Source organism: Zea mays, chromosome 1 (assembly GCF_902167145.1).
Source record: "Zea mays cultivar B73 chromosome 1, Zm-B73-REFERENCE-NAM-5.0, whole genome shotgun sequence".
NCBI classification, from domain to species: Eukaryota; Viridiplantae; Streptophyta; class Magnoliopsida; order Poales; family Poaceae; genus Zea; species Zea mays.
The window spans coordinates 7,175,058-7,201,406 of record NC_050096.1 but is presented as its reverse complement, the minus strand read 5'-3'; the positions used below and the strand labels follow the sequence as shown (position 1 = coordinate 7,201,406).

At 50.6% G+C, this 26,349-nt stretch overlaps 1 protein-coding gene across 1 annotated transcript; it reads right to left on the bottom strand.

Moving 5' to 3' along the window:
* LOC100502264 (uncharacterized) lies at window positions 1–20,362 on the bottom strand. The gene is made up of 14 exons (NM_001366997.1): window positions 20,115–20,362; window positions 19,896–19,989; window positions 19,474–19,584; window positions 3,952–4,049; window positions 3,777–3,863; window positions 3,563–3,699; window positions 3,380–3,452; window positions 3,238–3,283; window positions 3,055–3,164; window positions 2,843–2,950; window positions 2,682–2,741; window positions 1,937–1,998; window positions 530–842; window positions 1–448 (listed from the first exon to the last, which is right to left on the bottom strand). Exons 1-14 carry the CDS (start codon window positions 20,214–20,216, stop codon window positions 179–181), a joined length of 1,671 nt encoding a protein of 556 aa, NP_001353926.1. The 5' UTR covers window positions 20,217–20,362; the 3' UTR covers window positions 1–178.
* Between the last annotated feature and the right edge of the window lie 5,987 nt (window positions 20,363–26,349).

The following is a 26,349-nucleotide window of genomic DNA, read 5'->3' as shown; positions in this document are numbered from 1 at the left end:
TTTAGCTACAACTGCACATTCGAGTTCCTTGATAAAAATTCTGAAATACGTCTACAGTTGTCGTTGTGGTCATCTTGCAACACAAGAAAATTCTGAACAACTCGATTGCTTTGCAGCACTGACTAAAACCAGAAAAGGGCTGCCTAGTTTGTTGAGTGAACCCTATGCTTCACTACGATTAAAACAATGCGGACAATGGAGGTAGGCTTCCACCAGCAACATCTGCAGCAGCGCCCTCATCCTCAGTAGATTCGCATGGTAACTTGTCGTACATTGTGTCCATGATCACTTTACCGAGAACAAATCGGACCTCGGCAAGATCCCCAAGTTTCAGCGACGAGTAATCAATCCCACGCATCCCTCTTCTCCCATCATATGAATGTAGGTCAGAAGCAAGGCCCTCAAATACGGCCGACAACTTTTTCCTATCATTGTTAGATGCGACTACCTGGAATCACAATTCAGAGAAGATGCCGTGAAATTAAACTAGCACAGATCATGGTGGTGGCATATACAAAGGGATACTTACCACTCCTGAAAATTGCAGAGGTTCCGAGAATCTGGCTAGCGATTGCTCCAGATCATGAGGACATGTCAATATATCTACTGAAGAATTGACTAGTGATGCTAGATGTGACGTTTGTTCCTTAAGACAATCCAGTTTGGTCCGAGAAGGCCCCATTGTCTCTGGGGCAAATGGAACTTCAGCTCCAACTTCTTCTCTCAGAAATTTGACTGTTGTTTCCCATGTTCCGAAATACAACACTGCAGCAAAAGCTCTTATTACCAAGGTGTCTTGTGGATATATAACCAATGTACTGTGAAATGCCAACAACGCCAGCCTGCAGAAAAAAAAATACGAAATGTCATGGGTGTGGCAGACAAAAACGCTCATACTGATTGTGATGTTACTTGGTTACTAGATAAACTGAATGAATGAAACAGTTAGCCTGTTTGATTAAATAAGAGGATTGGTAGGCACAAAAGTCACTCAGACTGAAAGTGGTGTGGAGTAGGACTATAGGAGCATGTCTCCACAGGAAAATTGTATGGTACTTCAGAATATACAAGCATTCTCCACAAAAACATAAGGTAAAGTCTGATACAGCTGCAAAGCCATGCATATGTTTTGAAGGTAGTCTAGAAATCAACTCCCTTATTGCCTTGGGAGCCTGGATTATTTGGAATCATCGGAACCGAATTGTCTTTGATGGAATCTCCCCTAGTGTTTCTGCAGCTCTTTGTCAGGCAAGGGAGGAACAACAGTTGTGGGAAATGGCAGGAGCTAAGGGTCTCTCCTTTCTTGCCGCAACCATCAGGGGCACCTAGCTGCCTGGTTTTTTCGCTGATGGGCTGGTTTTGTTTTCAGGATCTGCTTGCTCTTGTTTTTTTTTTCTCTTCTTTTTTTCTTTGGTTTTTTTATCCCCTCCGGGGAGGTCTTTTGTACTATGGTCTATTTTGGACCCTCTTTTTCCCCTACTTAATATAATGATGCGCAGTTCTCCTGCGCTTTCGAGAAAAAAAAAAGAAATCAAGGAGATGTCAAATTTGTTGTATGGGCATGAGCTGATGATATAAATCAGAACAACCACTGGACTACATAAGTACATAATACACATCCAAATCTCCTGGAACAGTCCCTAAAGGATAGCTTAAATCAGTGTCACTAGTTGTAAAGAACAAGATTATAACTCTGTAATTTCGTTGCTTTTTGGTATTAAATTCGGTTTTACCGTGGTGGAAAAAATATCGAGAACAAGATTACAGAAATAAAGGAACCAATATATGAGCCAGTTCAATGGAACCCAACAAGCTAAATTGCCGGTTTAGCAAGATAGCATACATAGTGCTCATGAATTCCTGGGAAATATGCATTTAATAACTAGGTACAGCAATAAAAATGTTATGCACCAAATAGGTATTTAAGGTTTCTTACCACAAAGAGCTATGGCATGGTCGGTCCGCAGAGAGTAACCTATCAAGATTAGACAGTAATTTCTGCAGATGTGGAGTCAACAGCATAAGATAGGATAATAAGCCTTATGTACAAAGTTTATTATCACATTAAACTAACCTGAAAGATAACCATAAAACATCTAATTAACATGGCACTATGGCAATAAAAGTTTTAAAAGGGTATCGATAGGAAGTAAACTCTGAACTGAAGCAACATAGGGTCTGCTTGGTTCCCAGGCGAGCTGGCCTTGCCTCGCTGGCTCAGGCAAAGGCAAACCTTCCCAAACCAGGCGAGCCATTTTAGCTCACTCGCGGTGGCAAGGAAAATGAAAAGCTAGCCAACACAGGCTCCAAGGTGATCGAGCAAGCCAACCAAACGCACCGCCAGTTCTAGACCCTTGCTCTGCAAGGCAAGACTAACCTTGCTGGACAAACCAAGCACGCCCATAAATATCATATTGTTCATAAATCGTAAAGAAACTATAGACCATAATAAAAGCTTACAATAAATCGTCAAGAAAAAGATAACAATCCCTTTAGTTCAGACTGCAATATTAGGACACCGACATCCTATGCTTACCCCAAAAAAGGACCCCTTTAGCCACTGTACACCACAAAATAATGCGTTTTTTTATAATTCATTTTTAAAGAAGTACCAAACAAAAAAAAGGATAGTAACCATCAGATCTCTAAAGCAAGGTGAAACATTTTCAGAGTTAACTCACCATAAGCATCAGATGTCTGTCACTTGAACCACCTTTCATCTGCTCAGACAAATATGCTGACTAAAACACAAATTGCCATTCAAGTTCATTAGTGGGCTGAAATATTCGCGGGGTTACAACAAGGAATGTACTTTTTGAGCAACAAGCATTGTTCAAATTACCTGGAAAGGCAGCAAAATATCAAGTAGTCCATATTTTCTAAGCAACCTAACAGAAGGTGCTGCTGCTCCATAAGACATTATATAATTCATTTCCATCATCAGCCTTGCCTACACAGTAAATGAGGCAAAAGGCAGAAATAAGAGAGAAAAAATACATATCACAACATGCATACAATTGTTAGTTTATTTTCAGAGGTGACAAGAAAGTAAACCTTATCGATATTATTTATAGATGAAGAAAAATCACGTATCGCATTAGAAGTTTCACTGGAAAACTGGAAACCAAGGCGAGCAGCAATTCTGAAGCCACGTAAAATCCTTGCTGAAATATGCTGATATAAATTTTACTCGGCAAGATAAAGCAATTTTAATAAAAGTGTTCCTCAAACACATACCAGGGTCCTCCATGAAAGAAATGTGAGCAGGAATCACTGTACACACCTGATTTCCATTAAGAAGTTAGCAAATAGAAAAGAAAGAAAATCAGGACACTGATGAACCTATGCTTAAATAAAGATGGAGCTCAGTGACTGTTACTTTGTTTTTTCTCATATCCCTTACTCCATTCACGTAATCATAAATTTTGCAGTTCATCGGGTTAAAGAAAAGACTGCCAAACAAGTATTACAACATTGTTATGAAATATCTCCTGTGATACATAAAAAAACAAGACCATTTGTTGACGATTCGAAGCACTAGAGTTACTGTACAGTTTCATACCCATTTATTGTGAAGTCTCTTCTCATAGAATCCTTCCAGCGAAGAATATCCCTAACGTCAGAGCCATTCAACTCTGCCACATAATCTACCACTTCACTTCTATTCCCATAATTAGCAACTGTTCGAAAGCTCGAAATCTGTTAGAACAAATAAAAAATAGTGAGTGCGTTGCTAGAAAACTCATGTGGCCATGATGATAATATGAAGAACAAACCTCAATTACAGAGTCACGCATTTTAAGAAGACATATTGGAAAGCGTTTGCCTACAATCCTAGATCTCCTGAATATATTTTTCTTAAGCTGTAACGGACAAAAAAATGTCAATTGAATAAGGAAATCAAAACTCAGGAAAATAAAAAATATTCATGATGTTTGAATGGACCAAAACCTGTTCGAGACTTGCAGTGGTAATCACGTCAAAATCTTTAGGTACCCTTTTGAGTAGCAAATCTCTCACACAGCCACCAACAAGGTAAGCTTGAAAACCTGTAATATTTTTTCTTGAATACTGCATACATTCTTATCCGCATTCAACTAGTAAAAAATATTTTGAGTTAAATAAGAAAAGTAACGCCCTCACAAGGAAAAAAAATGAGTAGACGGAAGAACTCAACCTTGCGGGCCAAGAAAATCCCCAGACCCTGGCTTTGCTGTCAAGGGGATTGTTTTTTCAGCGAGCCTAAATTCACTCCCACAAAGAGTTAAACCTAGGACTTGGAGTTGCTATTAAGGTAGTGTTTGGTTCCAAAGCCAGTTGGGATGAATCGGCTCCATCCGAGATATTTTGGAGAGACGGATGGTTCAATACTTGAGCATATTTTTTCTTTTTTAGAACCACTATATCCTACATGGAACCAATCCAAACAACAACAAATTGGTAGCGGAGTGGCTCTGTCTCACCATACTCCGGAACCAAACACTACATAAAGCACTGTAACCACTAGGCTACAGGCTTGGAGTCCAGCAAAAAACGAGGACGAGAGAGAGTTTCAAAAACATCTTATGGTAATTTTGAAACACCTGATGCCCTCACTTCAACCTTAGGTTTCAAATCAAAGAATATACATGAATGGATGGTGTCAGAGAGAAAATTTCTCCGGTCGGGTGGCGGAGTGCACCCGCTCTGGTCCTAAGATGAGGAGGGGGCTTAGGGATTTGCCTGATTAGCTGGAAGAACACGAGAACACAAGGGTTGGAGTGGTTCGGACCGTCGGAGCGTAATACCCAACTGTGAGTTGTATTGCCTGGGAGCTATGGTTTCAAGTCACCTGGTCTATCCCTGGGACCGACCAGGCGACTAGTCGCGATTAGGCGACGACTAGGGCGATTAGTCGACTCCTAGTCAGTCCCTGGTCGTCCTAGTCTAGTAGTTATACTTATATAGGTATATATATATAAGTATACATGTATACAACTATACATTATATAAATTAGAAAGTCACTACTTAGCACAGGCTTAGGATTAGAGCGGCCAGCAACCATCCACTAGTTTGGCAGAACTGCAGAGAAGGGGGAGATTAGGGGGGAGCAGGAGGAACCTTAAGATGACGAGCTCATCTCCTCAATGGTGCAGGTCTGCTGGAGCTTGGGAAGGGGCAGGGTGGAGACTGTAGCTGGTGAACCTTGAAACAATCGCCGCAGGTGGAGACTACAGCAAGGGAAGGGGCAGGGTGACGTAACCGCTGATGATGTAGCCACCGGTGAGCTGTAGGTCTGAAGGGGCAGCCACCGCGACCAAGTGTGAATAAGGGCAAGGGCTACAATAGTCGGGCTGGCAAGAGGAGAGTAGGCGACGTAGTGCACTGTTTGGCGGCTAGGTATTACAGAGGAGAGGAGAGGGTAGTCTAAAGTATACTGTAGATGGGCTGACAATGGCCCAATAACAAAACCCTAGTCGGGACGACTAGGAAACAGTAATCGGGCGATTAGTCGCCATAATCAGCGATTAGTCGGATGACCAGGACGACCAGCCTATCTAGTCGAGTCGTCCAGCTAATCGAGCCCAAATAGCCAATCAGCCCGACTAATCGTGATTAGTCGGACGACTTGAAATCATTGCATGGGAGTCTCTGTGTGCGTCCAGAAGCTTGAGTTGGAACTTCTTCAGACTTATCCTCTACCGTGTGCGTGCCCTCCCTTTTAGGTAGTGTTTGGTTGAGGAGCCAAGTAGAACGGAGCCGCTCCATCCCTGATTCTATGAACGGAGCCGCTCTGTTCTGTGTTTGGTAATCTGGAACGAAGTGGCTCTGTTTTTTGTTTGGTTGCAGAGTGAACGGAACGGAGCGTGACTATGCGAGCGGGCTGGGAACGGAGCGGCTCCGTCCGGTTGATTTTTTGGAGCGGGATGGTTCCGGATCTGAGGAGAATAATTCACTAATTGGAGCCATTCCGTTCTAGTTACTTTGTAACCAAACAACAACAAAACTGGGACAGAACGGCTCCGTTCTACTTGGCTCTTCAACCAAACACTACCTTATAGTCCAAGGGAGGCACGTACATGGTGACCGAGCCCGGCAAGTGGGCCCATTGATCTAGTGCTAGATATGGAGTAACTGGAGCGACGGTTCGTGGAGAACGGATACCTCCTCTTGGTCTCCGTGTAAATCTCCTGGCTTGTCATGCCCTTGCCATATCTAATCGGAGCAGGGCGCAGGTGTAGGTTGCGGCGTAGGCTGAAGTGCTACTTCATGTAGGGGTGCTCAGGCGACGGCGTCCTATCTTCTCCGCCTGCCTCCCTTCGCCTCGGTAACGCGCGGGCTACAGTGGGAGTCATAATGACAGCAACCCAAGCGGCGCAGGGAGTCAATGGTCTTGCCTCGGTAACACGCGAGTTACTTTGCGGCCTGTGTACTGCGGACGCGCCGCATGCCACTGGGGCGGGCAGGTATACGTCTCATCCGCAGTTAATGAGAGAAGCCTTTGACTCGGAGGTTGACGTTAGGCTTTCCCCGGTGGCTTATGTCACGCGTCGTAGAACACGTGGCAGCACCAGGCCTCGCCTTGTGTGGGGAGTAGTGACTGGGACCACCCTTCCTCGTGACAGCTCCAGACCGTCCTTGGCTGGAGGTCCGGATGGTGCCTGGGGGAGGTCCCATCTCCTCCGGTGTTGGCCAGCACGTGGTAGCACCGGAAACCCTTAGGCCGGAGGTCCGGGTGGCCTACCATGAGGGTCGGGACCGTTCCTGGGGGTCCGGCCCCTGGGCGCAGGTGCCGAGAGCCCTCGTCTTCCAGACTCATCTCAAATCCGAGGCCCCTCCGTTGGGGTCCCGGGGCGCTGATTATAGGTGTTGGTCTTCACCCGAGGCCAGTGGCCTTACTAGACAGGCCCAGCCACTCGGCTAGGGCGGACCACCATTAGCATGGTGACTAAGGGCAGTCCTAAAGGGTCCGCCTTGACCCAGTAGTAGTGGATACCCCATTCTTAAGGTAACGACAGATGGTAATGACAACTGAATTGTGATGGAACAAGATTTATTTTTCCCTTGTGATGTTGGAGTTGTTCTTATGTACTTAAAACAGAAAGCAGAACTAAATAAAAACAAACATGTTACCAGATTTCACCAATTCATAATCTATGCAATATAGTATGCCCTTTAATAAATTGAACTTTTTCGGCTACAAGTTTCTTTTGAAATACTCCCTCTGATTCCAGTGACTTGGCCACTTAGGCATAGGAATTGAAGGTAGATTGTAGAAATTTTGGTACCCATGAAAGATTAGCATAATTGCCGCAGCTAGTACTTGGCATGCGTGAAATATTTACATGTTGTACTTAAATAAGCGTAAAATAGGAGTTGTAGATTGATTTATATTTGTTGAATTGGAAGTATTGCTGGATATACCTATATTATGAAGTAAAGAATGTACTCCCTCCATTCTTTTTTATTTGTCGCGTTTTAGTTCAAAAATGAACTAGCCGGCGACAAATATTCGAGAACGGAGGTAATATATTGTTACTATTTGCAAAATTCTAACCATAGGAACATATCTCACATAAATATCCAGTTGTGTGTTGTGAACCCGGCTGCGATGCGCAGGACGGGGAGGAGTGCACCACGAAGGGTGGGATATCAAGGTGGATTGGGTGGAAGAGCGCAGGGAATAGGGTATCCTGTGTGGCGGTTGGGGACTTAGGTCACCTGATGGCGGAAGGTCTGCCAGGGTGATCAAGCAGCCGCACCCACAGGTACAACTTCTTTTGATGATCCCCTAGTACAATCTAAGGCCACCTTTATAGCTTAGGTGCCTAACCATATTACAGATTTTCTAGGGGATAAGATAACTCTCCTGGGAGGATAAGCCTCATTAATTATTGCCTAACTTTTAGTACTTCTTAACAAACTAAATCTGACGCCTAGCATAATGCCTTCCCACAAAAGAATCTACAACACTTCCCCCCTCCCCAACAAACAGCTCGTCCGCGAGCGCCACATGTGGATATTGGCGTTTAAATGCCTCAACTTCTTCCCATGACGTATCTGCTTCTGAGCGCCCTACCCATTTTACCAGCAGCTCCCAGACTCCTCTATTCAGCCTTGCTCGGAGGACCTTCTCAGGAGATGGAATAACCCGCCCATGTAACAAGGGTGGTAAGGGGACCAGCTGTGTTAGCAAGGTGCCTTCGAACTTCTTCAAGAGAGCAACATGGAAAACGTCATGAATGCGTGCATTTGGTGGTAGTTGCAGCTTGTAGGACACCTCCCCTATCTTTTGTGTGATTTGATATGGACCATAAAATTTTGGTCCCAACTTGGAGGGAGAAGTCGTAGTGTGTAAGTAGAGGGACTCTAACTCTCATCAAGAGGATGACACTATGAGTTGGGGCAATTTTCTGTTTTTTCCTCAAACACTACACAATGTCATACCCTTAGAAGGGTTGGGGACACATATTTATAGCCCTAGGGGCTGCACTACACTGCACTACACACTACACTACACTACACTACACGCTGCAGCACACAGGTGTTGTCCTTTAGATACTAAAGTGCAGTCAAAATTGCTGTGCTGCTACTGTTGTCCTCTGTTGTGCTGCTACTGCTGTCCTGCGCAGTCAAAAGACTGCTGCTGCATGCTGTCCTGCTGCAACTGCTGCTGTCCTGCAGCAGTCAAAAGGTTGCTACTGCTGCGCAGTCAAAAGACTGCTGCTACTGCTGTCCTGTGCAGTCAAAAGACTGCTGCATGTTGTCCTGCTGCAACTGCTGCTGTCCTGCAGCAGTCAAAAACTGCAACTGCTGCTGACTATTGGAAACTGAACTCATAGCCCTAAACAGGGTTGGGAGTAGTATTAATAGACTTAGTATATGGGCCAGGCCCATTATAGTGAGGGTATGACGGTAATTACAGGGGAACACCCCAAACCCTAGACGGGTAGTCTAACACCCTCCCGCAGTCACAACTCTATCTTGTACAGATGTTGAGACTGGATCGAAAGTCTAATAATACACTCGACGGTAGTCCCTTGGTGAAGATGTCAGCGAACTGCAGCGTGGTGGGGACGCTGAGAACCCGAACGTCACCGGCAGCGACACGCTCGCGGACGAAATGCAGGTCGATCTCAACGTGTTTCGTGCGCTGATGCTGCACGGGGTTGGTGGAGAGGTAGACCGCACTGACGTTGTCACAGTAGACGAGAGTGGCGCGCTGAAGGGGACTGTGGAGCTCGTGGAGGAGCTGGCGCAGCCAGGAGGCCTCTGCCACACCGTTGGCCACGGCACGGTACTCGACCTCAGCGCTGGAGCGAGAGACGACGGGCTGCCTCTTGGCGGCCCAAGAGACGAGGTTGGCGCCCAGGAACACGGCGTAGCCGGAGGTGGACCGGCGCGTGTCGGGACAGCCAGCCCAGTCAGCGTCGGTGTAGACCACGAGCTCCGACGTCGGGGATGGGCGGAGTAGGAGGTCGTAGTCGAGGGAGCCGCGGAGGTAGCGCAGAATTCGCTTGAGCGCAGTGAGATGGGGCTCCCGCGGAGTGTGCATATGCAGGCACACCTGCTGGACGACGTAGGCGATGTCGGGCCTGGAGAACGTGAGGTACTGGAGCGCGCCGGTGAGGCTCCGGTATGACGTCGCGTCGGCGACCGGGGGCCCGTCGTCCTCAGAGAGCTTCGCCTGAGTGTCGACAGGCGTGGAGCAGGGCTTGCAGTCAGACATGCCAGCTCGCTCCAGGATGTCGATGGCGTACTGGCGCTGGTGGAGGAAGAGACCCTGAGGCCGACGTTCGGCGGTGATGCCGAGGAAGTGGTGTAGGGGGCCCCAGGTCCTTCATCGCGAACTCCCGCTGAAGGGCGACGATCGTGCGGTGTAGAAGGTCGGTGGTGGATGTCGTAAGCACAATGTCGTCGACGTAGAGCAGGAGGTAGACGGTGTCGTCGCCGCGCCGGTAGATGAACAGGGACGTGTCCGACTTGGCCTCGACGAAGCCGATGGAGGCCAGGTAGGAGGCGAAGTGACTGTACCAAGCCCGTGGCGCCTGCTTGAGGCCGTACAGGGACCGATTCAGCCGGCAAACCAGATCCGGACGGTCGGCGTCGACGAAGCCGGTGGGCTGGCTGCAGTAGACAGTCTCCGTCAGAGTGCCATGGAGGAAGGCATTCTTGACATCGAGCTGATGGATCGCCCAGTCGCGGGAGAGGGCGAGGGAGAGGACGGCGCGAACAGTGGCGAACTTGACGACAGGGCTGAAGGTCTCGTCGTAGTCCACCCCGGGGCGCTGGGTGAAGCCCCGAAGGACCCAACGGGCCTTGTAGCGGTCGAGGGAGCCGTCCGAGGTCAGCTTGTGACGAAATAGCCACTTGCCGGTGACCACGTTGGTGCCTGGTGGCCGCGGCACCAGGTCCCAGGTGTGGTTGGCCAAGAGGGTCGCGTACTCCTCCATAGCACGACGCCAATGTGGGTCGGCGAGGGCAGTGCGAACGGAGGAGGGCACCGGGGAAGCGTCGGGTGGAGTGCCAGACGTAGCAGCTGCCAGGATTAGACGGTCGACGGGGCGGAGAACGCCAGCAGCGCGCCGAGTCACCATCGGGTGGACGTGCCCGGGGTCGTGGTGGATGGCGACCGGGTGGTAGACGGACGACTCGGAGCGAACCGCCGGAACGTCGATAGCGGCTGGTGGGGCCGGCTCGCGGCGGTGATAGACGACGGCGGGGTCGGCGAACCGGGCCGCGCTCGTCGACGGGCCCGAGTCGGGGGGCGCAGAGGTAGTGGCGTGGCCGCGGCGATGGTTGACGAGTGCGGGGTTGGCGAAGCGAGTCGGGGTCGACGGGGCCGCGCGTGGCACAGGCGGGGTCGACGGGGCCGCGCGTGGCGCAGGCAGGATCGACGGGGCCACGCGTGGCGCAGGCGTGGTCGACGGGGCCGCGCGTGGCGCGGAAGAGGTCGTAGTGGCCGCACGAGGAGCGGGGAACGGCGCAAGACGGGGAGCCGGAGGTGGGGGAGGAATCGGATCAGACTCGAGGAGGGAGTCAAGATCGGTGGGTGGGGTGGAGCCAGCAAGGGGAAACACATCTTCGTCGAAGATGACATGGCGAGAGATGATGATGCGGTGGGAGGTGAGGTCCAGACACTGGTACCCCTTGTGGTCAGGGGAGTAGCCAAGGAATAGACAGCGGGTGGAGCGAGGAGAAAGCTTATGTGGAGCGGTAGCGGAAGTGTTAGGGTAGCAGGCACAGCCGAACACGCGAAGGTGGTCATAGGAAGGGGTTGTGCCGTATAGGGCGAAGTGAGGGGTAGGGTGGCGCACCGCCTTCGAGGGAAGACGGTTGAGGAGGTGGGTGGCAGTTTGCAGGGCCTCTGCCCAGTAGCTGGCAGGGAGAGACGCCTGGAAGAGGAGGCAGCGGAGCATATTGGTGGTGGTGCGGATCATGCGTTCGGCTCGGCCGTTCTGTGCAGAGGTGTAGGGGCACGAGAGACGCAACTGGACGCCGTGAGTGAGGAAGAAAGAGCGAGAGGCGTTGTTATCGAACTCGCGGCCATTGTCACACTGCAGAGCATGGACCGGGCGACGAAACTGAGTGGATACCCAGGTGAAGAAGTGTGTGAGGGTGGTGAATGTGTCCGACTTCAACCGAAGCGGGAAGGTCCAGAGAAAATGGGAAAAATCATCCAAAATTACCAAATAGTATTTATAACCAGAAAGACTGAGTACAGGGGAGGTCCAAAGATCACAGTGAACCAGGTCAAAAGCCTGCTCAGCCCGAGAAGAAGTAGTAAATGGGAGACGAGTATGTCGGCCTAACTGACAAGCATGACAGAGACCCTCAAAATGTCCCCTACTACATGAAGGATCTAGACTACTGATAATCTTGGTCATGACGTCGGGTCCAGGATGGCCGAGACGACGATGCCATGTGGTGGAGGTGGTGGAGACCAGGACAGGAGGTGGTGACACGCTGGCGGTAGAGGGCTGGAGCGTGTAGAGCGGCCCCGAGCTGTCACAGCGGGCGAGAAGGGTCCTGGTGGCCAGATCCTTCACAGAAAAACCAGAGGGGTCAAACTCAATGGAACATGAGTTGTCAGTGGTGAATCGACGAACAGAAAGAAGATTGTGAGTGATGTGGGGAGCTACGAGAACATTGTTGAGGTAAAACGGCCCAGGGAGAACCGAGGCACCTACTGAGGTGACTGGCAGAGTGGATCCGTTTCCAACGATGATCGAGGATGGGTGAGAGGGGAGGGGGGATGAGAGCGAGAGAGCGTGCCTGTCGTGGGAGTGGTGTGGTACGAGGCACCGGAGTCGATCACCCAGTCGGAGGGGGTGGGGTCATCGCCATGGTGCTGAAGGCAGCAGCGAGGGAGGCGTTGTCCCAACCGCCAGCCGGTGGGGACCAAGGCGTCGAGGTGTGGGTCCCCGGGTGCAGGAGCGCTGGCGGAGCCTGGGGCACGACGGGCACACCGTAAGGAGGCGTCGGGGGCATGCCGTAGTGAGGTGCAGTCAGGAGGGCCGGCGCCGAGGGACGGGAGGCACTCGGTGCCTGGCCCGGCCACATGGCGATGGTCCCGGTCCAGGGGTTGTAGAAGGACGGCCACGCATGGCCGCCACCCCGGCCGGAGGGACCACCACGAGAGGATCTGCCACCCCCACGGTCGCCCTTGCGGGAGCGACGACCTCCGTCGGGCGTGGAAGTCGGACGAGGGGCCGCCGGGACGGAGGGTGGAGGGCGTGTAGGAGCCCCGGTCGACGGAGGACGGTTGGCCTGGCCCCCTGAAGGCGGCTGACCGCTGGTAGGAGCGCTGTAGAGAGCCGAGGCAGGAGTGGGCGCCTCATGTGCCATGGTGAGCTCCTCGAGGAGAAGCTCGTTCCTCACGGCGTGGAAGGTGGGGAAGGGCACGCTCCTCTTGATGAGAGCCTTCAGGTGGCCGTAGCGAGGGCTGAGGCCACGCAGGAGGTTCAGCACCAAGGTACGATCGGCAACTGGCTCGCCGAGATCGCGGAGAGAGTCAGCGAGGCCCTTCATCTGGCGGCAGTATTCTCCCACGGAGAGGTCCCCCTGAGAGAACAGGTGGAACTGGGCGTCGAGGTGGAGTGCCCGAGCATCCCGATTCCCGAGGAACTGGTCCTCGAGAGCGAGCCACGCCTGGCGCGCAGTGTCCGCCTGGTCACGGATGATGTCCTGTAGCTCAACGGTGATGGTGCCGTGGAGCCACGAGAGGACAACGTTGTCCATGAGGCACCAGGAGCGAGGCGACGGAGTGTCGTGGTCGACGAGGACGTGATCGTCAAGGACGAACCGCCGCAGCGTGAGAAGGACCTGTCCTCGCCAACGGGGGTAGTGGGAAGACGCCGGATCCAACACCACGGACACGAGGGCCCGGATGTTGTGCAGGCCGGCGGCTTGAGCGTGGAGAGCAGCGATGAGGTCGGCGTCGAGGTCAGAGGCGTGGGGGTCCTCTGGGGGCTCCGCATCGGCGAGTGTCGGGTGGCCGAGGAGGCGCTGCGTGGTGGCCATCTGGGTGGTCAGAGCGGCGCCCAGGGCACGCTCACGCTCCAGGGCGAGGGAGGCAGCGCGCTCGCGCTCCCGCGAGGCCGTCACAGCGGTCTGGATCGTAGCGAGGGTGCCGACGAGCGGGGAGTCGGTGATGGGGAGTGCGGAGGGCGCGACTCGGTGACTCCAGGTGGGTGAAGCGAAGGCGGGGAAGCCCGGCGGGGAGCTGCGACGCAGGGGCAGCGGGGAGGCGGCGTGGATCGGCCCAAGGCCGGCGATGTAGGGGGGGCCCCCATGGGTGAGCTCGCTGCTGAGTGCAGCAGGGGCGATGGGGAGGTGTGTGCCAGGGCCGGTGATGTCCCCGACGTTGGATCCGGCCGTAGTGGTGGCAGGTGCGTCCATCGGGCGTTGACGCAGCAGGGCGACAGGACAGAGAGGCAGAGGGGTTCTGCAGTCGGGCGCGGACCTGCTGATGGCGCGGCGTCCTGGGCGAGGGGCACCGGTGCAGCTGGCGGCGCGGCGAACAGGGAGGTAGGGCGCGGCGGCGTCCTGGCAGGTAGCGGCGCGGCGACGACCTGGCGCGGTCGCGGCTGCGTCCGGCCAGCGGGCGGCGCGACGGACAGGGAGGGAGGGCGCGGCGGCGTCCTGGCAGCGGGCGGCGCGGCGACGACCTGGCGCGGTCGCGGCTGCATCCGGCCAGAGGGAGGCGCAGCGGACAGAGAGGGAGGGCGCGGCGGCGTCCTGGCGTGGCGTCGGGTCGCCGAGGCAGCAGGCGGCGCGGCGAGCAGGGAGGCAGGGAGGGCCGGAGAGGGGAGGCCGGCGGCTGGGGGCCGACGGCGGCTGCAGGGGGGAGGAAACCCCCTGGCGGCTGTAGCTGCGTGTGGAGAAGGAAAGACCTAAACCTAGGCTGATACCATATTGGAAACTGAACCCATAGCCCTAAACAGGGTTGGGAGTAGTATTAATAGACTTAGTATATGGGTCAGGCCCATTACAGTGAGGGTATGACGGTAATTACAGGGGAACACCCCAAACCCTAGACGGGTAGTCTAACACTGACCACATGACTTATTCCATCATAGTGACCCCTACAGTTGTTCGCTGTTGTAGCCGTAGCCAGACCCAATCTCCCACACTGAATTCCACTTCTCTGCGACGCTGATCTTGGTAGCTTTTCATAGTGACTTGAGCTTGCACTAGACGTGCTTTGATTTCCTCAAGAAATGCACCTCTGTCCTGCAGCTGGACATCAATGGCTGCTACCTTGGAGTTCCCTGGCTGGTAGGAAACCATAGGAGGGTCCCTGCCATACACTACTTTGAATGGCGAGCACTTTAGAGCCGACTGATATGATGAATTATAGCAATATTCAGCCCATGGAAGCCACTTCAAACACGATTTAGGGCGATCCCCAGCGAGACAGCGGAGGTACATAGTTATAATCCGGTTCACCACTTCTGATTGACCATCTGATTGTGGGTGGAAGGCTGAGCTCATCTGTAACTTAACCCCGGCCATGTGAAACAGTTCAGTCCAAAACTGGCTAGTGAAAACCGTGTCCCGATCACTTACAATGGAACATGGTAGACCATGGAGTTTGACAATATCACCGAAGAAAGCCTTCGCCACTGAGACTGTCGTGTAGGGGTGGCCCAGGGCAATGAAATGGCCATACTTCGAGAATCGGTCTACAACTATAAGCACTACTGACTTGCCACCAACCTTTGGAAAGCCCTCAATGAAGTCCATTGATATGTCAGCCCAAACCATAGAAGGAATGGGCAAGGGTTGCAGCAAACCAGCTGGATGAAGGTGCTGAGTCTTGTTGCGTTGGCAAACTGCACAACTGCGCACGAACTCACGTACCCGGTGGAGTGCTTTTGGACTGTAAAAAGATGTCCTCCACCTGTGAACTGTCTTTTGCACGCCTTCATGACCAGATTCATGAGCTTGGGCAAGAAGTACAGACCATAATGACGACGCCTCTGGAATGAATACTTTGCCCTTGAACCGTAGCAGACCATCCGTTGTAGTCCAACCCGGACTAACAGTGTCGTCAGCCAACTGCTTGCAGATTGCAACCACCTGTGAATCAGATTCAGCTTCTGCCTTTAAAGAAGCAAATAAATCAAAGGAAGGCAAGGAGATGGTGTACATAGTTCCCATATCCTCATCCCGACGGGATAGCGCATCCGCTGCGCCATTGAGTTTGCCTGGCCGGTATTCCACCGTGATGTCATATCCAAAAAGCTTGCTGACCCACGTGTGTTGAGGAATCGTTGACAATCGTTGATCGAGCAAGAACTTCAAGCTATAATGGTCAGTCCGGACTGTGAATGGTCGACCCCATACATATGGTCTCCAATGCCGAACTGCTTTGACCAACCCAATCAATTCCCTCTCATAGGCTGGCAGTTTCTGATGATGGCGAGACACAGGCCTGCTGAAAAATGCTATGGCTCCATCCCCTTGGTGTAGAACTGCCCCAAATCCTGAGCCCGACGCATCACAGTCAATGAAGAATCTTTTGGTGAAATCGGGTAACTGAAGAAGTGGTGCTGTTAATAGTGATTGTTTCAGCTGGCAAAAAGCCTCTGCTGCCTCATCTGTCCATTGGAAGGCATCCCTTTTTAGAAGAGCAGTGAGAGGGCTTGCAACAGACCCATAACCAGCTATGAACTTGCGATAATATCCTGTAAGACCAAGAAAACCGCGGAGAGCTTTGAGTGTACGCGGTATTGGCCATGACTCCACTGCATCCACTTTAGATGGATCCATGGCGACCCCCTGTGCTGATACAATATGTCCAAGATATGACATTGTCGGTTCACCGAAGGAGCATTTGGAACGCTTGAGAACCAGCTTGTTGTCACTCAGCAACTGGAACACCTGCTTTACATGCCTCAGGTGGTCTGTCCAGGACGAACTATATATCAAGATGTCGTCGAAGAAAACCAGTGTGAACTTCCGAATGAAGGGCTTCAAGATGCCATTCATGAGAGCCTGGAAAGTGGATGGTGCATTGGTAAGGCCGAATGGCATTACAAGAAACTCGAAATACCACAATGTGTTCGGAAAGCTGTCTTGTGGATGTCGCTGGGATGCATTCGGACTTGATGATATCCACTGCGAAGATCAAGCTTGGTGAAGAAGCATGAACCCCGTAGCTCATCTAGAAGTCCATCAACCACTGGGATTGGAAACTTGTCTTTTACTGTTTTTGCATTCAACTCACGATAGTCGATACAAAACCGCCATGTATTGTCTGCCTTCTTCACCAACAAGACGGGCGATGAAAATGCTGATGTGCACTCACAAATGATCCCCTGCTGCAACATTTGGTCACACTGCCTCTCGATTTCATCCTTCAGGAGTTGGGGGTATCTGTATGGTCGCACTGCCACCGGTTCTGTTCCAGACAGTAACCGAATATGATAATCATGGCGACGCGAAGGCGGCAGACCGTGTGGTTCTTCAAACAAAGCAACAAAGGATTGTAGAAGTTCCTCCATGCATTCTCGGCTTTTGTCAACGGCTGTGCTGCAGAGAATCGGGTCCCCCATGCCTGTCAAGCGGATCAGTCGTCCTTGGCGCCAGAATGCCATAGTGTGGTTGTCAAAATTACATATGACGGGTCCTAAAGACCGCAACCACTCAACCCCCAGAACTAGATCGAAGCCATCCAATGGTAAGGAGTAGCATGTTGTGGGGAAATCCTCAGCGCCGATGGTGAGTGTGGTAGTGACCCTGCCCTTGCTGGATATGCGCTCGCCATTGGCCACTTTTACTGAGAGACCGGGTTGAGGAACCACTTGTAAGCCCAGGCGCGACACTGCAGCGTCACAAAGAAACGTGTGGGTGGAACCTGAATCAACCAATGCAGTGAGTGTGATGCCATTGATGCTGACCGGGAGTCTGAGAGTGTCAGCGACTCCTATTCCGGTCATAGCCTGCAGCGAGATACCCAAGTCTTCTGGTGAACCAGTCTCTGTGGTAGTGTCATCTTCCTCCAATTCTAGCAGGAACACGCCGCGACCAGAACACTTGTGGTCAGGAGAATACTTCTCTTTGCAATGGTAGCATTCGCCATTGGCTCGCTTGGCAGCGATCTCCTCGGGAGATAGACGTCGGAAGCGGGGCCTGCTGGAGGCAGATGATGTCGATCGTGTTGGTGCAGGTGTTGAGGATTTGGATGGTGCTGCTGGTGCCTGATATGAGGTGGTGCTGGGGTTGGTAGATAACAGCAGACGCCGCTCATACACTCGGGCCAGATGCATTGCCCGTTGAAGTGTCTCTGGCATTTCCATCTCCACATCAGTGCGTAGGGGCTCCCCCAATCCTGCTGTGTACATGTTGGTCTGCTGTCGATGAGTCATGTCGTCACAGCGGCACAGGATTGTCAAGAACTGCCGAGTGTAGTCTTCGACGTTGCCGGTGCGCTGCAATGCTTTCAAGTCAGCCGTGCCGTTGAAACGGAGTGGTGGCCCAAAACGCATCTGGAGGAATTCTATAAACCTTGACCAAGTGAGTACACCACCAATGTCACGCTCCAGGGCATAAAACCACTCTGTTGCGACGCCTTCCAAGTGCAAGGATGCTTGCCAAACCCGCTCATCTTGATGAACGCCCATGCCGCGAAAATATGTGTCGCATTTGTTGATCCAAGGCAAGGGGTCAGCTTCACCGTCAAAGTGGGGAAAGGTAAAATTTGGTCGTCGTGGTCCGCTGTCTTCATAGCGATCGCGGTGACCGCTGTGCAGTGGGGCTCGGCGACCACCGACGAATCCGCCATTGTAAGCGCCAGAACTGGTGTGCTCTGCACCTGCGTGACTCTCTAGGGCAGGACCTGTGGACAGGGTCGTCGCGACCAGAGGTGGCGCCAGCGGCGATCCTGTCGGTTGAACAGGTTCTTGTTCCAGGAGGGCGAGCCGTTGAGCGTGGGCGTCCAGGCGGTTGTTCATTGTGGCCAACTGTCCCAGAATACGGTCCAGCTTTTCGGAGTCAGTCATCTTCCCAAGATCTTCGTCGCTGTCGGACATAGATGTCGCTGCAGCTTTGGAATCTGATACCAAATTGTTGTGAACCCGGCTGCGATGCGCAGGACGGGGAGGAGTGCACCACGAAGGGTGGGATATCAAGGTGGATTGGGTGGAAGAGCGCAGGGAATAGGGTATCCTGTGTGGCGGTTGGGGACTTAGGTCACCTGATGGCGGAAGGTCTGGCAGGGTGATCAAGCAGCCGCACCCACAGGTACAACTTCTTTTGATGATCCCCTAGTACAATCTAAGGCCACCTTTATAGCTTAGGTGCCTAACCATATTACAGATTTTCTAGGGGATAAGATAACTCTCCCGGGAGGATAAGCCTCATTAATTATTGCCTAACTTTTAGTACTTCTTAACAAACTAAATCTGGCGCCTAGCATAATGCCTTCCCACAAAAGAATCTACAACATTGTGCCACCTCTGTATCATGGCCTTGTGTAAAACAGCTCCAGCCCCAAGATCCATGCAGGATTTGGAGTCTGTAAAGAAACAAAGTTATTTAGATATATGTGTTTGATCCAAATAATAACAAATTGCTAAACCAGATATCTTCAATGAGCCCACAGCTCCAGCAGCAAGTTTTCTGGAGCTAGAGCTGTACAAACAGGTCCTGAACTCATATATGATAAGGCTATATGTTGGTCAAAAGTTACCAAGATTGAACTCTGGAAGGTATGTGCACCTTACATTCACAGATCAAAGGAGTTTTAAAAATAAAATGCATGGTCAAGAGAATAGTTATGACATGTTAAACAGGTCCTAAACTCATATAATAAGCCTAGATGTTGGTCAAAATTTACCAATATTTAATTCTGAAAGGCATGTGCACCTTAAATTCATGGATCAAAGGAGTATTGAGAAGAAAATGCATGGTCAAGAGAATAGTTGACATGTTGAAACTATTCACTCACAAATGGAAAAAAAAAAGTCAGTAGAAGAGTTATGTACCTTCACGTCTGAGCTTTTTTAAAACCGCCCATGCATCTGTATGTATAGCACCCGGTTTAATGCCAACAGCCCTTGAGTCAAAATGTTTCCATGATGAAGGATCCACGAATCCTGCACAATTTGAAACCTTTCAGATTTACCAAACCAGCCCACGGTAGCAACATTGTAGAACTATCTTTTGATCACAAAACTTCGCATGCACCCTTCACTTAAAAGATCGATTGTTACTGAACAGAGTTATACAGTCCGGTAGACCAACACCCATCCAAACTGATAGCACTGTAATACTGTATCCACGACATATGACGAGAAACGAAAGTGACAGGCTGACAGCTATGATTTACACAGCGCGGCAGAAGAATATGGCCCTCTGTAGCCAATGCAGTGCCCACGAAGAGCGATGAAACTCATGAAAGTATCACCTGGCCTGAGGTGCCTTGGCGCGGAGGAGCCACCACCTTTCGGCTTCGAAGGACCGGTGTTATCGCCTCCCTTCCCCGTGCTGTACTGCCGCGCCTGAGAGTAACACGACGGCGTCAGCGGAAAGAAGAGTAACGCTTCGATCAAGCGTCAGGCCGGCGTGGTGCTCGATGAAATGCTTGAGAGATAGTTCGTGGCAGAGAGGCGGCCCGGCGACTGACCAGGAAACTGGAGGCCCCGGAGCGGAGGCGGGAGAGAAGCTGCGGCGGGGAAGAGGGCGAGGGCGAGGGCGACGGATCAGCGTGCCGCCGCGGCGTCGTCATGACTCTCGTGCGGCGCGGGCGGCGGTCTCGTGCGGCGCGGGCGGGCCGGATCTTTGGTGGCTGCTGCACTGGTGTCGACGTGTCGTCCAAGGTCCGAGAGCAGCCAGGGTTTCTGGAAAAAAAACGTCCGGTGGGCAGTCTCGTGGCCGTGGATTAATGTGGAAGGTCTCCTCATCAGTCATCACTCAAGCAAATAGCTAACGCATATACTCCTCCGTCAAAAAATACATTTTTAGCACTGTATAAGCTAAAGTATATTAAATTTAACTATCTATATATAAAATATTAATATTTATAGTGCTCCCTCCAATCCAAAATAATAGTCTTTTTACCTCTTTGTTTTTATATCTATATTCAAAATGAATGATAATATTGAATCTAAACACATATATAAAACGCATATATCAAGTATAGTATGAATCAACTAATACTAAAAAACGAGTTTTATTTTAGGCCCGAGGGAATATCAAATAAGTATTGTAAATTTACTTGTTATTATATATCTACATATATAGATATAGATAGATTTAGTTAAACTAGTCGGTTGAACGTGCGTGGCGACGGCTCACAACAATACCCATGTAAACTATCTACCAAAAATATTTCAAGATTTTTATTAGTTGCCTCCGCTATCCACATAATATTTTTTTATTTGACTAACTGATGTAGTTTACTCCAATCAATATGTCTTGATACAACACGACCAATGAAGAAAGCGATTAGAATATAGTTCATAACGAATGACTGAACGAACAGATATTATAGAATGACATAATTCTACCATATAGAGACCAAATAAGAGAAAGTTTGTGAGCTCAAGTTTCTAAAATAAGTCGAATGAACTCAAACTTATAAGAAAGATAGATCAAAATATAGAGTGAATGCTAAAGTCAGACATCAATAAAAACTAGATACGCTCCATACAAATTATGGCACTTCGTATCAATTACTAACGTTTAAAACCAACAAATAACATTCACTTTTACCGTTAGCGTGATAAATCATTGCTGCTCCATCCAATTCAGCAACCTCAAACACCATGGAGTCCATTGCGTCAATGTGGACTCAAAAACGACATAATGCATGCAAGAGCCAATAACACAAGGGACGACACCCTGCGGTAGTGCTCGCATGGATCTCTAAATTCTAACACATATTTTACAGGATCCATGAACCATCATCGGAAGAACACAAACCATGTGCACACAATAAATAAAAGTATTAACACACCAAGATTATGTTCAATCTTTAGCACAACAAAACACTAACACCCAAAACAACAAAGGAACAACACAATAATTTTTGCAATGACAGAAGGATGGATGACATGTACATAGAAGTGGTAGAAGCATACTGAGTCGACACCGTGGTAAGGGAAAGACCATGTAGACAGGCGATGTCGAGCCATCGAATGGGTACCATAGGCAGCAAATCAGAGACCCTCATCCCTCGCCTCTCCCATTTCCAAGGTTTCATAGAACAGGAAGTGAAGGGAAGAGGTTGTGGGGGACAGATATCCCCGGGTCCACTAGAAGGCTAGAAGGCCTCGCGAAAGGCTTTGGGCCTATTATTTCGCAAGGTCATCCCTTCGTGGGCCAAGAAAGAACTGTTGGCAGAATGGGCTGACGCAGGGAATGAGCGAACGCGGGCCAAGGCGGCTCGTGGGGTTTGAGCGTTATCCACAGCTCTGATCTGGTTCTCCCGCGCGACCACCCTGGACATCGGAACCAAGTGAGAATAAGTCGGCAAGATTGTAGGAAGATAAGCTCAGTCGGTTCACTATTACTTAGGTATACATCATTATCATACACGCATGTAGTGCCCCACGGTCGGATATATAAGGCCTAGGGGGCACCCCATCAAAAGGGAGCTCATTCATCAGTCATCCACTTAGTTCTCTAGCATTCTCCATACTAGAGAATTCCTCTGTAACCTACCACATAAAGATCCACACCAGGAAGTAGGGTATTACGCCTCTCAAAGCGGCCCGAACCTGCAGAAAATTGTCTATCATCTCCCTTGCATCTCGCACGAACCATTGAGCTACAATCAACAACACTGTCCTACCCAAAAGCACCTCGAGGGGTAACCTCGGGTGCGCGGTCGGGCTCCAAACACCGACAGCTGGCGCGCTAGGTAGGGGGTGTGTCGTTGATCCAAGCTAGCTCAATGGCTGTCACTTTCCAATGCAAGATTGCTCTCTGCCCTGGATCCATATTCTGCTTCGGAACCATCTTGTCTGTAGCAGATGAAAAAGGAATTCTACATCGCATAGCGGATCCACCGGAGAAGAGGCCTTCCCCGAGAATCTCTGGGAAAACCGGAACAATGCAGCAGATAGCGCAACCTCCAGCGCCCCGGGCGAAGATTACCCCCTGCAAGTCAAGAGCCGGGAATTCATTTACCCGAAGAACCCCGTTGTCCACCTCATCCACAGAAGAGTGGACACGAATTACGAGGAAAAAAGAAGCAAGCAGGTTAGAAGCCCGTCAAGCTGCTCTTTCGGCACCTTCGCCCTCAAAGAAGGACGGAAAAAATTCGTCACCGCAACGACTCCTTTCTACCTCGACGTCCTCTTCATCGAGGGGAGAGTAGAATCATCTCCCATCTCCGACGACGAGCCAACCATGTCCGGGGAAGAACCTCCTCAGCAAGAAGCTCGCCGACGGAGGAACCGACGCTGGAATATTCGGCGACATCACGAAGCTGGGGAGCGGGACCCGACACAGCCTTTATCCCGAGATGAAGTCTCAGAAGTAGGAGAAACTCCTGACGAACGAGTCTTCAGGGAAAGGAGGAACTCTCGCCGACATGATCGTCGGCAAGCTCAAGAGCAAGCTGAGCAGGATGCGAGGTTAGCCGAGAGAACTCTCCCTTCGCGTGAAACCTGAACCCTGACTTCGCTCGCGTAATGAACACACCAAGTGAAGTCGGAGGAGTGTTGGCTCGGGTAGCTTGAAAGGGAAATGTGCCTTTGGGCCATTTCTATAATGTTTTGGTGATTAAGTGTCCAACACATATTCTTTAAGTCCTAATGTGCCAAAGATTGAAAAAATGCAAATCAAGACATGAGGCATGTTTCTGGACTTAGTACATTTGTTTTTTGAATACTAATGAAGTGATCTAAGTGCTAGAAACAGTTAGAAAAGAAGAAGAAAAGAAACCAAAAAAACTTGGCTCGGTGCAGCCAAAACTCAGCTCAGTCTAGCACACCGGACTGTCCTGTGGTGCACCGGACAATGTCCGGTGCGCCAGACTGGTCTCCGGTGAAAAGGTCGTTCTCGGGAAAAGATTGGCGGCGTACGGCTATAATTCACCGGACTGTCCAGTGGTGCACCGAACTGTCCGGTGAGCCAATGGTCGCCAGCGCAACGGTCGGTCGCGCAATCCGCGGGCGACGCGTGGCCCGCACCAACGGTCGGCAGGGGGCACCGGACAGTCCGGTGTGCCAACGGGCCCGAAGCTGCAACTGTCGGATGCGCCAGAAAAGGAAGGAGATCGCGCACCGGACAGCTACAGTGACTGTCCGGTGGTGCACCGGACTGTCCGGTGCACCACCCGACAAAAGGCAAGTTTGGCCTTCCTTGTTGGCCTCCAACGGCTCCTAGCTTCCTTGGGGCTATAAAAGGGACCCCTAGGCGCATGGAGGAGTCACCCAAGCATTCTTTGAGTATTCTAAAGCATCCAGACTTTGCTCCCACACATTTGATTCTCTGTGTTTGCGATTTGAGCTCCATTTGAGTTGTGAACTCCGTGTGTTGTACTTTGAGCTCAAGTTGTGGCTTGTGTGCGTGGTAGTGCTGTGGATTTGAGTCATGTGTGTGTTGATCTCCCCTCCCTTACTTCTGTGCTTTTTTCGTGATCATCATTGTAAGGGCGAGAGGCTCCATGTTGTGGAGATTCCTCGCAAACGGGAGAAAGACTAAGGAAGAAAGTCGTGGTATTCAAGTTGGTCATTGGATCACTTGAAAGGGGTTGAGTGCAACCCTCGTCCACTGGGACGCCACAACGTGGAAGTAGGCAAGTGTTACTTGGCCGAACTGAAAGGGAAATGTGCCTTTGGGCCATTTCTAAAGTATTTTGGTGATTAAAGTGACCAACACAAACTAAGTGAGTAATTATGTGCAAAATAGTGGACGAAGTGCAAATCATCAAGAAGGTATGATTCTAGACTTAGTACATTGTTTTTTGTGTACTAACATATTTGTCTAAGTGCTAGAATCAGATAAAATAGAAAAAGAAAAGGACTTGGCTGAAGCAGCCAAGACTCAGCGCAGTCTGGGTGCACCGGACTGTCCGGTGGTGCACCGGACAGTGTCCGGTGCACCAGGCTGGCTTCTGGTCAACTGGCCGCTCTCGGGAATTCGTCAGCGGCGTACGGCTAAAAATCACCGGACTGTCCGGTGGTGCACCGGACTGTCCGGTGGTGCACCGGACTGTCCGGTGGTGCACCGGACTGTCCGGTGGTGCACCGGACTGTCCGCTGAGCCAACGGTCGACAGAGCCAACGGTCGGCCGCGCAATCCACGCGTGACGCGTGGCTGAGCCTATGGTCAGATGGGGGCACTGGACTGTCCGGTGCACACCGGACAGTGTCCGGTGCGCCAACGGCTCCAAATCTTCAACGGTCGGCTGCGCCATTTTAGGAAGGCAATCTGCACCGGACACTGAACAGTGCCTGTCCGGTGGCACACCGGACTGTCCGGTGCGCCACCCGACAGAAGGCAAGTATTGCCTTCCCTGATTGCCTCCAACGACTCCTAATTTCCTTGGGGCTATAAAAGGGACCCCTAGGCGCATGGAGGAGAAACACAAGCATTCTTTGATCATCTCTAAGCACCAAGACTTCATTCTAGCGCATTTGATTCTTTGTGATAGCAATTTGAGCTCCTCTTGAGTTGAGAACTCTGTGTGTGAACTTAGAACTCAAGTTGTGACTAGTGTGCGTGTTCATGCTCTTGCTTTGAGTCTTGTGTGTGTTGCTTTTCCCTCCTTTACATTCGTGCTTCTTTGTGATCATCAATTATAAGGGCGAGAGGCTCCAAGTTGTGGAGATTCCTCGCGAACGGGATATAGTGAAAGAAAGAAAAACATTGTGGTATTCAAGTTGATCATTGGATCACTTGAGAGGAGTTGAGTGCAACTCTCATCCATTGGGACGCCACAACGTGGAGTAGGCAAGTGTTATACTTGGCCGAACCACGGGATAAATCATCGTGTCTCTTGTGCTTGTTCTCACTGTGACTATTGTGTTTCACAAGAGCTCGGTCCTTAGCCACTTGATTTCATTGTGCTAACACTTAATAAAGTTTTGTGGCTTTAAGTTTTAAGTTTTTACAGGATCACCTATTCACCCCCCCCCCTCTAGGTGCTCTCAATTGGTATCAGAGTCGTTCTCTTCACAAAAGGGACTAATCGCCCGAAGAGATGGATCCTAAGGGAAAGGGGATGGTGGTCAACGACAAGGAGAAGGAGTCCATCTTCAATGAACCATAAGACGATAAGGCCACTGACTCTGGCTCGAGTCACAAGAAGAAGGATGGGAAGAAGAAGAGGCGCATCAAGAAGATAGTCTACTACGACAGTGACGAGTCCTCTTCTTCCCAAAGAGACGACGACGACGAGAAAAAGAAAACGGTCAACTGAAACTTTTCTTTTGATTATTCTCGTATTCCGCGAAATTCCAATGCTCATTTGCTTTCCATTCCTCTTGGTAAACCTCCACACTTTGATGGAGAGGACTACGGATTTTGGAGTCACAAAATGCGTAGCCACTTGTTCTCTCTTCATCCAAGTATATGGGAGATAGTAGAAAATGGAATGCAATTTGATAGTACGGATAATTCCATGTTTATCAATGAACAAATTCACAAAAATGCACAAGCTACCACTGTTCTTCTAGCATCCTTGTGCAGGGAAGAGTATCATAAGGTGAGCGGCTTGGATAATGCCAAGCAAATTTGGGACACCCTCAAGATCTCACATGTGGGGAACGACTCCACCATGATCACCAAGATGGAGTTGGTGGAAGGCGAACTAGGAAGGTTCTCAATGATCAGGGGGGAGGAGCCAACCCAAACGTACAACAGGCTCAAGACCCTGGTCAACAAAATCAGGAGCTATGGAAGCACGA